Source organism: Hyperoodon ampullatus (genome assembly GCF_949752795.1).
Source record: "Hyperoodon ampullatus genome assembly, chromosome: 1".
NCBI classification, from domain to species: Eukaryota; Metazoa; Chordata; class Mammalia; order Artiodactyla; family Ziphiidae; genus Hyperoodon; species Hyperoodon ampullatus.
The window spans coordinates 161340517-161353773 of NC_136914.1; the positions used below are offsets into that span (position 1 = coordinate 161340517).

Sequence of the window (13257 nt, forward strand, 5' to 3'; positions counted from 1 at the left end):
CTAGCCCTGAGCTATTCAAACACATGGGCAGGCAGAACCCTGAAGGGGGCGACTGGCCAGGAGACAGGAGACCAGCTTGGGGCAAACCTGGAGATCAGATGGCAGTCAGAGGCCCTGGACTGGCTGGGGCTGAATCTGCAAACTAATAGAGTAAGAAAGAGCCACTGTTTGCTTTTCTTGGGGACACCCGTTGTCACAGTCTCCCCAGCCTGACTATGGTCCTGTGCGTGGATGTTTTTTCTTCTACGTTTCTCTGTGGGCATGACTTCACTGCATTTCAGGGTCCTGGTTTCTTTGAAATTATCTCTGAGCAACAGCTTGGCAAGCGGGAGTCAAAATTCTCCTGGGGCCTTTGAAATCAAACCTGATAAATTCTAGAATGTTTGTGAGACCTTAATCCTTTCCCACGGGCACAGGTTGAGCTGGGGCCCCGTTTTGGGAAGTTGGGTTTGCCAGCAAGCCCATCCTCACTTTGCCTCCTGTCCTAGGTGTCCGTGCAGAGCGAGTGGCCGACAGCTCATGTGCGTCTGTTTGTGAACAACACCAGGACGCCTGCGGCTGCCAACCTCTCTGACCTGCTGTTACTGGACAACATCACTGGCCTCACTGTTAGGGAGTCGACTGGAAACCAGACCTCAAGAGGGTTCCAGGCTTTCAGGAAGAAGTTTCTGCAAGGTAATAGCCACGTGTATGAAGTCAGGGGTGGAAAACGATGAAAATAGGTACAGATACTCACAGAGCACGGGATGTGCAGCAGGCATCTTCTTAGACACGTGACATGTGTTCATGCAGTTGGGCCTCACAACGGATTGTGCTATCAGGGCATCAGAGGAGGAGACCACTGCTCAGTATCTGCAACCAGGAAGCTGGCTTGTCACTTAGGTTGAGAGAGGTGGGATTTTGGGAAAGAGCTTTTGAAATATATATATATTCAACATTTATTATGAAAAATGTCAAACATACACAGAGATTATAGTGAACCCCAATATATCCATCACCCAGATGACCAAAATGACTATCACTCAGTAAAATGAAGAGCTTGTTTTGGGGAGTGCTGGGCAGACATGGGTGTGGTCTGACATCAGCCCTGGAAGCATGCTCTTGACATGTTCAAGCGTGTTCAGGCGTGTTCACGGGAGTAACTCTACTACTGACTGGCTCCCTTTCAAGGTATGACACCGTCACTGACTGGCTTTCAGAGATGTGTTTCCTGAGGTGAGTTGTCATTGGTTAATTAAGGAGATTTAAAACCAATTCTGGATGCAGTTGTTACTATGACTTCAGAACTGTTCAGTTTTCCTAGGAAGGTGAGATTTCTTTTATGCTGAGTAGGTGCCCTGTCTTCAGATAAAGAGACGAAGGTGGTGAGGAACTTGCCCAAGGCCATAGGACTGGCACTCAAGGCTGAGATTCAAACTCAGAAAGTCTGGATTCCTCCATCCACCCTGTACCCAGGATGCTCTAGTGCCTCTCACACACCTGGGACTCTAACTGACCTCTCCACTTCCATACACATGGCCCACGTTGCTCATCAATCCCACAACTCTTTCTCTCTGAGTCTAGATGAAGCCTCAGAATCCCTGTTGACACCATATTATTGACAGAAGCTACCAGTGGAGTTGGCCCACAAGTAGTGACCTCTTTGCTGGCTCTGGTTTAAACAGTGTCATAAAAACTGTATGTTACATCCCAGCTAAGTGATCTTCAGTGCCTTTCTTCGATGATGTAAAAATAAATCCCCCCAATTCTTAAACTGGTGCTCAGAGAAGAGAACGTGGGGCTGTAAGCAGAGCACAGACTCGGTCTCAGACAGACCTAGCTTGACTCCTAACTTAGCCATTTTGGAGCTGTGTGGCCCCTGTAAATCACCATCTCTGAACTCCAGATGTGGCATGTGTATAACAGCCTCGTAGAGCTGTTGCAGAGGCGAGACGAGGTGATGTGGCCTGGCACTCTGCCTGCTCCGGCGTGGCTTGCCTCTCTTGTCCTGTTGCTCCAGGGTATTTTGTAGTCCGAGCTCCTGCGGACCAAACTTGTCACTTTTCTCCCATGGCTTGGCATCAGCTCCTGCTCTTGTGTCCGTCTGGAGGGTCCTTCTCTCCTTCCCTGCATCTCATTCACCTGCCCCTCCTGCACTTCACCTGCTTGGAGCCTGGACCACCCAGGCACTTCATGCATGAACTCACTGACTTCACCCCAACACATGAGCTCTGCACACCCTTGAACCTCAGCCTCTGCTCCTGTGAACTGTGGGTGCTGGTGACACACTTCAGGGAGTCCTTCTAAGGAGAAGCTAGTTCATTCATGAAAAGCAACACAACCTGGCCTGTGGGAGGTGCTCCCAAGTCCAGGCTATTTTGTTGTGATTATTTTTATTTTTTATTTTTGTGTTTGGTAAAATACACATAAGATCTATCCTCTTAATAAGCTTTTATATGTATATGTATATATATATATATATATATACATATATATATATACACACATATATATATATATACATATACATATATATATATATAGATAGATACGTATATATATATATATATATTTTTTTTTTTTTTGGCGGTACGCGGGCCTCTCACTGTTGTGGCCTCTCCCGTTGCGGAGCACAGGCTCCGGACACGCAGACTCAGCGGCCATAGCTCACGGGCCCAGCCACTCCGCGGCATGTGGGATCTTCCCGGACTGGGGCACGAACCCGTGTCCCCTGCGTTGGCAGGCGGACTCTCAACCACTGCGCCACCAGGGAAGCCCTCTTAACAAGCTTTTAAGCATACAGTACAGTACTGTTAACTGTTGTACAGCAGATCTGTAGAACTTTTTCATCCTGCATGACTGAAACTCTGTCCCCTTTGAATAGCAACTCCATTGCCCCCGCCTCCCAGCCGCTGGCAGCTATGTTTATTCTTGTGACTGTATTATTATTGTATGTATGCCCTCGCCTTACCTCTGCCTACTAGATTCTGCATGCCCTGAGAGTAATATCCAAACTGTGTTTGTCTGTAACTTACCGCAATCTCAAGGGATGTGACATTGGTTTTCAACTTAGTGGCATGAAACTTTTTTCCCAAAGAATAAGTATAGAACTACAGAATCAAATGACCCATCTGACCCCAGCTCATTGATGCTCTGACAATATCAATATCATTTTCATCATCATCATCATTTGCTGCTTTAAAAGAGCCACAGGTCCAAGAGGGATGGATGGCTTCCTACTTATTAACTGGGTGACCCTAAACGAGTCACTTCATCTCCGTCAGTCTCAGTTTTCTCTTCTGTCCGCAACAGGAAATAGTGTACTTTCCATCTGTCTCAGGACACCATTTGGGGATCAACTGGTTGATGTCCTGCAGACATTTTGAGGGTGATAAAATCACTGCCAGGTCTGATTATAATGACCTTCACCGGTATTATCATTTTAATTAGCAATTTAATCTTTATCACCTTATATTTATGATCTAACTTTTATCATTATACACAAATAAAGTAAAAATGTTGAGGATTTTTAAAACAAAAATCCTAGGGATTCCACAGGCTCAGTGCTAATTTCTCCTCTTTTCTTTACATCTTTTTGAGGTCTCAATACATTGAGAGATGAAGCACATTATAGCGTACTAGGGATAAAACATCACCCCTGATACAGGTACAGGCAGAGTCAGAGGACAAGTGTAGGTGAGATCAGGTGGGCTGGCTGACTGACCAGCAGAGTTGGACAGGCTTTATCACCCACTGGGCATGTTGGGATGGCTCCCCCATCCTGACAAAAAAGCAAGCAGGAGTCTTGCTTTCTGCCAGTAGCCCACTCCCACGAGTAAGATAGGCTGACTGGCAATGCATACCCAAACTTTCCATCGGATGGCGTGCATTGCTCAGTGAGAAAGGGGCAGGGAGAGGCCAGCCCTGTTTCAGGTGGGGCACCCATGCTCGGGGACAGAAACCTCAAGGGTGGTGAGTGTGTGCTTCCCTTGCCGATCTCCATCGTTTTGTTCTCCAAACCCACTGGGCTTCTGGTTAATCTGAGGATTGCCAGGGGGGTAACTAGTGCCCTGGGGAAGGAGAACAGCTGTTGATCGGGACTCAGGACAGCCCTGCTCCCCCAAACCCCCATTCGTTGCCCCTGTGTGTGTCCTTCTGGGACTGCTGGTTGGTGGAAGAAATTTTTTTTCCTGCCCCATGAAGGTTTTGGAAATGACTCGAGTGTTACATTATTGAAATAAACTCAAAGGATACTCCAGACCCAAGGCTGGAAATTCTCCCTAATTCTAATACCCATTCAGATCACATCCTGCTACGCTATTAAACAAAGTTTGTCAGGGGTTTTGCAGTATGATTCAAGGACAACCCTGAGTTCATTCGCATCAAGATCCTCCAGCGACCTGCCAGCACCTCCCTTTTGCAAATTCTCCCGGAGAAATGAAAAGTTCAGGAATGAATCCCTGACAGATAGAAATCCAAAAGGAATTAAAATCTGAGATCAAAATTTTTGCGCTTGTAAATTTTGAAGTCCACAGTCAAAATTCTTAAATTAAGGTTCCCCAGACCATCTTCCCATTGTTTTATTCTGTCCAGACTCCCCGCTGATGGTTGTTGCTGCTGGGAGGAGTTGGGGTTCCTTCAGCAGAAGAAAGGGTGCAGCTCCTTGACTCAGAAGCTGAAATTCATTGAACCCCAATTTTTTCATATGCTTCACTTTAAAAAATTCCCATGGAGGTAAGGGACATGAGAGTATCATATAAACAAAATGCGGTCTATCCATACGGTGGGATATTACTCAGCCATAGAAAGGAATGAAGTACTGGTACACACTACGACATGGATGAACCTCAAAAAAAAGAGGTTTGCTCGGGGAACGAAACCTGACACAAAGAACATAGCTTGTATGATTTCATTTCTATGAGATGTCCAAAAAGGCCAATTAGTCCCCAAAAAGTAGATCAGTGGTTGCCTAGGGCTGGGGGTGGCTATGGAGAGTAACTGCCATTGGGCACCAGGCTACTTTTTAGGGTGATAGGGATGTTCTGAAATCAGACTGTGGTGATGGCTGTACAACTCTGTAAGTGTACAAAATTCTCTAAATCTCACGTTTAGAACAGGTGAATTAGGTGATGTATAAATTTTATCTCAAAGCTGTTGTTTTTTTTTTTTTTTTTTGAGGTACGCGGGCCTCTCACTGTTGTGGCCTCTCCTGTTGTGGAGCACAGGCTCTGGATGCACAGGCTCAGCGGCCATGGCTCACGGGCCCAGCCGCTCCACGGCATGTGGGATCTTCCCGGACCGGGGCACGAACCCGTGTCCCCTGAATTGGCAGGCAGACTCTCAACCACTACGCCACCAGGGAAGCCCTCAAAGCTGTTTTTTTAAAAAAAAGTATCACAATCTCATTTCCACATCCACCCTATTCAGACAACCAGCCGCCAGTCTCAGCCTCTGGACAGACACGGCCATGTCCCCAAAGCAGCACTCAGCATCCTCCCCAGACCATGGCTGAGGCTTAGAGGCATCCATCAGAAAGAGCAAGGACAGAGATGTTGCTTTAGTTCACACGTGCCTTCGGTTTCTGCCAGGTATCTGGAGCCCACCTGAGAACATCAGCTCAGTGGGAGAACTCCGCCTTTAGTAGTTACGGTGGGCACAGTCTATTTCCAACATCAGACGGAAGGGTCCCCAGGGCATGCCAGCCCTACCTCCAGAAGGTGGGGCTGAGACATCCCTGCCTCCTACAAAACTGGAAACCTGCAGTGGTGGCCACCCTGTCACCTGCTTTCGTTTGGGGTCCCTCTTTTTCCACCCATGCCTCCAGAGCCTGCTTGTTCACCTGGGGGTGTGACTGAGTGTGGCCCCTTCCGATAGCGGAGCCATCTTCTTCTAACCAGTCCTGGCTTCTGACTAAGGGGAGCTTTGAGTCAGAAACCCTATCTCCTAGGAAGCTTCTCTGTTTGTGTAATTAAGCCATCGAAGGCCAGCCAGAGACCATGAGGTTGGAGGAGACCCTACGTGAGCCTGAGTGACTTTCTCCACTGCCCCCTCCCGGGCCCAGTCTGGCACTGCTTCCCTGTGCTGCATGCTGGGCTTTCAGAACCAGCTGGAGGTGTCAAAGCGGCAGCTAGTGTCGCCCAAAAGTCCTATAAAAACTCTGTCCCATCGTTGTGTGGATGGGATCATTGGGAGCAAATAGGTCCCCACCTGGATTCAGAACAAAACAAAAAGGTTCTGGATTTCCTAAGTGTATGGCATCCTGAATTAAGAGGACGGGCCTGCCCAGCCCCAGGATGGGGTGGAACCCAGGTAAAGCTCCTTGTAAGGGTGCCGACAGCCCTTCCAAGTGAAAAAAGAGGGGGTCCAAGAGCACACCTGCCCAGTTTCTTCTCCCCGATAAAAAGTATGTGAGATCAAAGGGGCTCTTGCTGCCGCTGTCAGCTGTGATGCCAGCCGCCTTTGGCTGCTTGGCTGTGTCTGGCGTGTGGCAGGGGCCCCGTTTTTGACCCACATGTGCCTTCTCTCTGAGCAGTTGGAGACTCCTTCTCCGTCAGCTACACAGCATCGCTCGAGGCCAGAGACGTTGGAAGTGGAGAGGTCCTGATGCTTCCTGCCCAGCTCTCCTTCCAGAGTTCATCACCGGTATTGTCTTTGTTACTTTGATTTCTTTCTTGTCACTGTTGTTTTAGAAACCCTGGAGACAACATCTGTTAGTTCATTCTTTTCTTCATTCCATCCTTCATTTGTTCAGTGATACCCAATTCTGGATAAATGCGCAGGCCCTGGAATCTCACACACTTGACCATGAATCAGGCTCCCTCGAAGCTCCTTGTGACCTTAATTACTTTAACTTCTGTGGACCTGATTATCAAGATACGTAAACGATAGATGTTAATTTATCATCGCTGTGTCTTGGGCATAGTAAGCACTCAACCAAATATCTCCCATTTGTATTGGTTTGCTAGAGCTGCTGTGAAAAAGTACCACAGACCAGATGGCTCAAAAACAACAGAAATTTGTTTGTTCACAATCTTGGAGGCTGGAAGTCTGGATCAAGGTGTGGGCAGGGTTGGTTCCTTTTGAGGCCTCTGTCCTTGGCTTGTAGATGGCTGTCTTCTCCCTGTGTCCTCACATGGTCGTGCCTCTCTGTGTGTCTGTGTCCTAGTGTCCTCTTCTTTTAAGGACACTTTTCAGGTGAGATTAGAGTTCACCTTGATGGTCTCATTTTACCTTAATCACGTCTGTAAAGGTTGTCTCCAAATACAGACACATTCTGAGATACTGGGGATTAGGGCTTCAACATATGGATTTTGGGGGGACGTGATTTAACCTGTAACCCCATTACTATTAGCACCTTCATTTTCCATTCACTTTTTTGTTAATCCACGTAGGCAGTGAATGTGGTTGGTTGCATGACCCGTGCTACATGCTGTACACACCTGGGAATACAGAGGAGGAGGTCTGTGCTCCACTCGAGGCCAGAGATACTGGGAGTGGAGATGTTCTGATGCCTCCTGCCCAGCTCTCCTTCCAGAGTTCATCACCGCTATTGTCTTTGTTGTCAAGACAATATTGTCAAGCTCTCCGGCCTCGAGATCAAGGAGCTCGTGCTCTAGTTACTCTGCTCATTTTGTTCTGATTTCAGTCCCTGGAGAAAGTACCTTTTATAATAGACTTAGAAAATGAGGCTCCAAGGGTGACTGCCCCAAGTCACGTGGCAGAATCAATATCGGACCCCACAGCTGCCGAATCGTTCCATCCAAGGCTGGGGAGCCTGTGTGCAGTGTTTTCTGCTGCAATAAGAAAAACAGTCCTGGATAAAATTAAATAAAATGAAAGATTCCCAAAAGGTAAAGACCAGATATGAGAAAACTGTATAAAACTGTCAGAAAAGACAGATGTCTCCGAACACAATTAAGTGCAAAGTCAAGAACAGAGGACAAAGAAGGATACAAAAATGGAGATAAAATGGCCCAGAAGAAATACCATCCAAATTTCAAAGGACAGGAAACCAAATATGTTAAAATTAAAATTTAAGATAAGGCAACAGTCGGAAGCCAACAGTGAGAAACTCAGAAACCCAGTGAAATTGGAAGCCTCCACCTCCTCATGTAGGGAGGAGAAGTTAGGCCAGGGCGGCTTCACCTCCCAGAAGAGCCTGGGGAGGCTGGTGGGGCAGCAGGAGGCATGAGGTCCGGGGCCTCTCACCCCAGGGCGACCTCCTTGGCTGTCACCCCTTGACGGGTCCTGTCCGTTGCTTTGCTTGGTGCCTGTCTGTGTCATGTCAACCCCATCCCCCCAGTAAACCCCCATCCGCCACTAGAATGTCACTCCATGAGGCCAGGGACCCCATTGGCCCTATTCCCAGGTGTGTCCTCTGTGCCCAAAATAGAGCCCCACCCACACTAGTTGCTCAGTAAATATTTGTTGAGTGGACGAATGAATAGATCAGTGAACTAATGGTTCTTGGGCAGGTGTGTTTTTTTTCTTTTTGAACTTCTCTGAGCCTCTAGTTTCTCATCAGTAAAAGGGAGATTGTTCTATAGTCTCCAGTCTCTTGTGGGGATAAAAGAGATGATTTTATATTTGCATGTGGCCTGCAGTTTCTTTCCATCCCCTTCCAAGCCTTCAGGTACTCTCTGGGCAGTTCTGTAGACAGAGCGGAGAGTCCCCCTGCCCACCTGGAGATTCCATGTGTTGTAGGTTCCTGCCTGCATTAGACTGTCAGCATCGCCCTTCCTGGCCCTGCCTTAGAAAAGGCCCATGGAAGGCCGGCGTTTGCTGAGTGGATAAGTGTTGATAATGGTGAGCGGCTCCTATGCCTCGTTCTCCAATCGGCTCACCCATTTGGACTTCACAGTTTCTTTGGGTGACTCCTAGGCCTTCCTGCGTGATGGCAAGGAGGTCCAGTGTATTTGGGGCTGAACATGATCAAAGTTTGAGTGAGACTCACGACAACTCCCCAAGAGAACATGGGTCTACTCTGCTTGTCAGCCATAAAGAGGCTCACACTACCAATGGGAGAATAAAGGAGTTATTTAAAAATGCAGGTGCCCAACTTGAAATCCTTCAAGTTAGTGTGGAGCTGGTGTCTGGTGTTTCAGAGGTGGGAACGCTGTCCTCGCTGTGTTTTCAGAACAGTTCAGTGTCTCTGAGTTTCAGTTTTCCCACCTGAGAAATGAGAGGAGTAGGAAGACTCCCCGCAATCTCTTCTAGTTCTGACATTTTCACATGGTATTAGAGCAGTGGAGAGGGTAATAAAAATAGTTACCACTTACTAATCCTCACAGCATGAAGTAGGTACTGTCAGAAATGCATTATGTTTAGATCTGGAAACTACTTTCTCAAACACACACAGATGTGCACACATGCATGCACATGGATAGACACACATGCACACACATGCACATGGATGCACACGTGCACATGGATATGCACACATACACATGCACATGGATACACGTGTGCACGTGGATATACACATGCACACATGCACATGCTCACACATGTGCTCGTGGATATGCACACATGCACACGGACACACACATGTGCACACAGATATGCACACATACATGCACATGGACACACATGCATACACGTGCACGTGGATATGCACACATACACACATGCACATGGATACACACATGCACGTGGATATGCACACATACACACATGCACCTCAAATTCATACAAGGGTAGATGAGACAGGACCTAGATGAAGGGAGGTCAAAGAGGGGAAAATCTAGAACATTCATCTCCAGTTCCTTACCATTTATTATATAAACATGCTGCCCACCTTATAAAACCATCACTGGATCTCACGTGGTCTATGTTTCCTGACTTCAGGCTGTGACCTAAAACATGTTTCTCAAGCCTTGAAGTTTATGTAGGCGCGGGGCTGAGGATTCATGTTTTGCAAAGAGATGAAGTACACTTTGAGCCCCTTTCTGCTGAGACTTTGAGTGTCAGGAAACACAGGGAGGAGGGACCCAGAGGGAGTGAAGAGGGAGGAAACTGGCCTTTGAACCCACTAGTTCAGGAGACCCTGAAACTCACAGGGCACCATGAATATTCCGAAGCACAGACAATTCAGGAACAGAAAGGGCCAAGTGATTGCTTCATAGGTGTCTCTTCTTTAAAGACTTGTTTGTTTATTTGTTTGTTTCTTAAAATTTCCATTTCCCTCTGGAAAAAGAAAGCTTGTGGCATTTCGACTTCCCTTGGAAGCCTCCATCCGCTTGTCCTGCTGGCCCATGATGCATTTGGGATGCCCCAGTGCTCCCAGTGTGGCTGCTGTAACAATTGTAGGGCATGGATCAGGAGGTTTCCTACCTCAGGTGGACCATCACTCAGGTCAAGGGAAAATGCCTCCAAGTGGCCGTGATAGGATTACACAGGGGTTGCCTAGCTCACTGGACTTCGGGCTCCAAGTCTCCAGGCCAGGTTACCTACATTGACACAACCACCCATCACCACCTGCTACACCCAATAGCAGTAATACTTTCACAGCACTCCTCCGTATGTGCCAGGCACTCTTCTAATTAATCCTTACAGCAACCCTCCAAGTTGAATATAATTCCCATTGTGCAGATGAGGAAACTGAGGCACAGAGAGGTCAATAACTTGTCCAAAACCACAGTGCTGGAGGGTGATAGAGCCAGGCATGAACTGGGGTAGTCTGGTTCTCTCCAGACTACCCTGCACTGCCTTTCAGTTGCAAGATATTCTGACTCTACCCCCAGGAAGAAGTATGATCTCATGTTGAGTCTCCTCAGATACCACGTGGTTGGACAGATAGCAGTCATAACACTCACCCTTCATTTTTCCATTTCCTATGTTTTCTAAGCAGAGGAGTATTAGAAGGTATTGGGAGGAGACACATAGGGAGTTGGGGTTTAGGGGTGTTGGGAGCATTGGAAAGAGAGCTGACAATCAGAGCAATGACATCGGAGCCTGTGATTCTCTCCCCCTTCCTGAAGGGTACAGACTAGATCCCAGAGGGTGAAAGTGGCTGCTCCAGGTCACAGGGCGGGTAAGCTTCAGGGTCATCCCTCACCCCAGCCCGACCTGCCCCTAACCCCAAGTGTTTCACCACCAGGGCACACTGCCTGGGTTTCCCTGGCAGTTAGGGAAACTGGTGTTTGGATTTCACACATGCCTCTAGGAGAGAAGGACGCATCACAGTTTCATAGACCTTTCCCCCAAAGGGACTTTAAGACATCCACCAGCCTCCACCTGCAAAGTCAAGGGCCCAGTGTTGCTCCAGGCACAGTGGGTTGGTGGGTCGGAAACACGAAATGTTACCCCGTGTCTCAGATGCCAAAACCTATTTACTGAAGTGCTTTCTTTTTTCTTTTTCTAGAACAGAGCCCAGCTAAAAGCCCTTTTCACCATAACAACGGAAGAAAAGATAACGGTAGGAGAAAATCTTTGACCTGGACACCTGCTTTATGCCCCCAGTGTGTCTTTTTATGTCTTTGGTGTGTGGTCTCTTGCTGTCCTCAGAGCCAAGGGTAGGGGCCTACCGCTGGCCTTAGCCTCCCAGACACGAGCCAAGGCTGGGGGCTCTGTGCAGTCTGGGGTCTCCCAGTGTGGCCTGAGGCTGTCTGGCTAGTCTCCTGGATGACACTTTCATCTGGGCAAGACGGGTCGGTCACTGCCTGGACAGGCTGGGGCCTCACCCACCCATCAGCCGGCTGGTACCCGCCCTGCAGTGTTCACCCCACGGCTAGTGGGTGGTCATGTTTTTTCTTCCCAGAGCTGCCCAGGGCCCTGCAGGCCTGCTTCTGCTGTTCACCATTAACATTTCTCCATTTTTGTTCATCATTCAATCACCCACAGCTCATGCATTCACTTATTCACATGTTCATCAAGTGTTTATTCACTATATAATCACGTTCCACATTTCTTAAGCACCTACTAGGTGCCAGGCATCCTAAGCAGTCTTCATTTGCTGAATTGTGACATCTTCACCATAATCTGAGGGGATAGATTGTATTTTAAATCACCTCCATTTCATAGATGGAGAAACTGAGGCACACTTAGGTCAAATCATTTGCCCAAGGTCACATGGCTAGGGTATCAGTGTTCCCAAGACCACTCCCAGGTGCAGTGATTCCCTAGGAGGGCTCACAGGACCGCACACATAGTCTTACTCAGGCTGATTTATGACAGAGAAAGGATGCAAAGCAGAATCAGCAAAGGGAACAGGGACTCAGGGCGAGGTCTGGAGGACACCAGGTGCAGCTTCCAGGATCCTCTCCCAGTGGAGACACGTAGGACACGCTTAATTCCTCTGGCATCAAGTTGTGACAGCACATGTGAAGTGCTGTCTACCAGGGAAGCTCATTAGAGACCCAGTGCCAGGGTTTGTACTGGGAGCTGGGCACGGGGCACCCTCTGCCTGGTACCTCCCAGGAGGACAGCATGTATTCAGTGTACACCACATCCTTTGCCCAACAGTTTAGGCCCTGTGAGCCCCTCTTATCAGGAGATGGTGGGAACCCTCTGAAACCTGAGTTCCCAGACACCAGCCAAGGCCCAGCACCTTGAGCAGGCCTCCCAGAGGATGGAAGTCTCAGGCCTGCCGTGTGAACACCATTCTGCACAGGTAGTGTTAGAATAAGATATGAACCCAGGCCCTTTGGCTCCAGAGCCCTGCTGCTGGGCAGTGGGCCACACTGCCTCCTAGTGAGCCGAATGCCTGCACAGATGAGGCCAGCACAAAACCCGAGTCAGGCACACAGGTGCAGACAGTTCTCCTGGCTGGTCTGTGAGCTCCTGCCGGGCGGCACCATGTCTGGTTCCTTCTTGCATCCCGCACGGTGCCTTACATTGTGGGTGGCACTCAACAGGTAAATATCCCATGACTGAGCTGATTGTCGTCAGTGCTGCATGATTGCAGTAAAGGTCAGAGAACATTCATTTAATCAGTATTTATGAGCCCTTTCTCTGTGGCCCAGACCTTCTCACATGGATGGAGACGAGCCATACCCAGGTCTCCAGGGCTGTCTTCAGCTCATTGCCTTCAGGAGAAACAGGCATAGGTGGCCCCCCTGGGCTGCAGACCCATGGGTGCAAGGCTTGGCAGTGGAGCAATGGGTTGGATTTCAGCCCCACTGGCCCCTGGGCCAGGTGACCTGTGCCTGTGGACCACGTTCAAGGAGGTAATTATCGAGTGGGGAGATGAGACTTATGCAGGTGATGGCCCTAGAGTGTTGTGGGAACCACGGGCTCTTGCACCAGAGGCCTGGACTTGCATCCCTGTTTTTCCACTGA

General features: G+C 48.6%; 1 protein-coding gene across 1 annotated transcript in view; it reads left to right on the forward strand.

The window, feature by feature from the left end:
• Window positions 1-13257, forward strand: part of EVC2 (EvC ciliary complex subunit 2) — a gene marked incomplete at both ends in the record, with an annotated part of 138142 nt that overhangs the window by 13287 nt on the left and 111598 nt on the right. The window contains 3 exons of the mRNA XM_079696542.1: window positions 489-675; window positions 6512-6621; window positions 11342-11395. Of these exons, the coding sequence (XP_079552668.1) occupies window positions 489-675; window positions 6512-6621; window positions 11342-11395 (351 nt within the window). The remainder of the gene's footprint in view (window positions 1-488; window positions 676-6511; window positions 6622-11341; window positions 11396-13257) is intronic.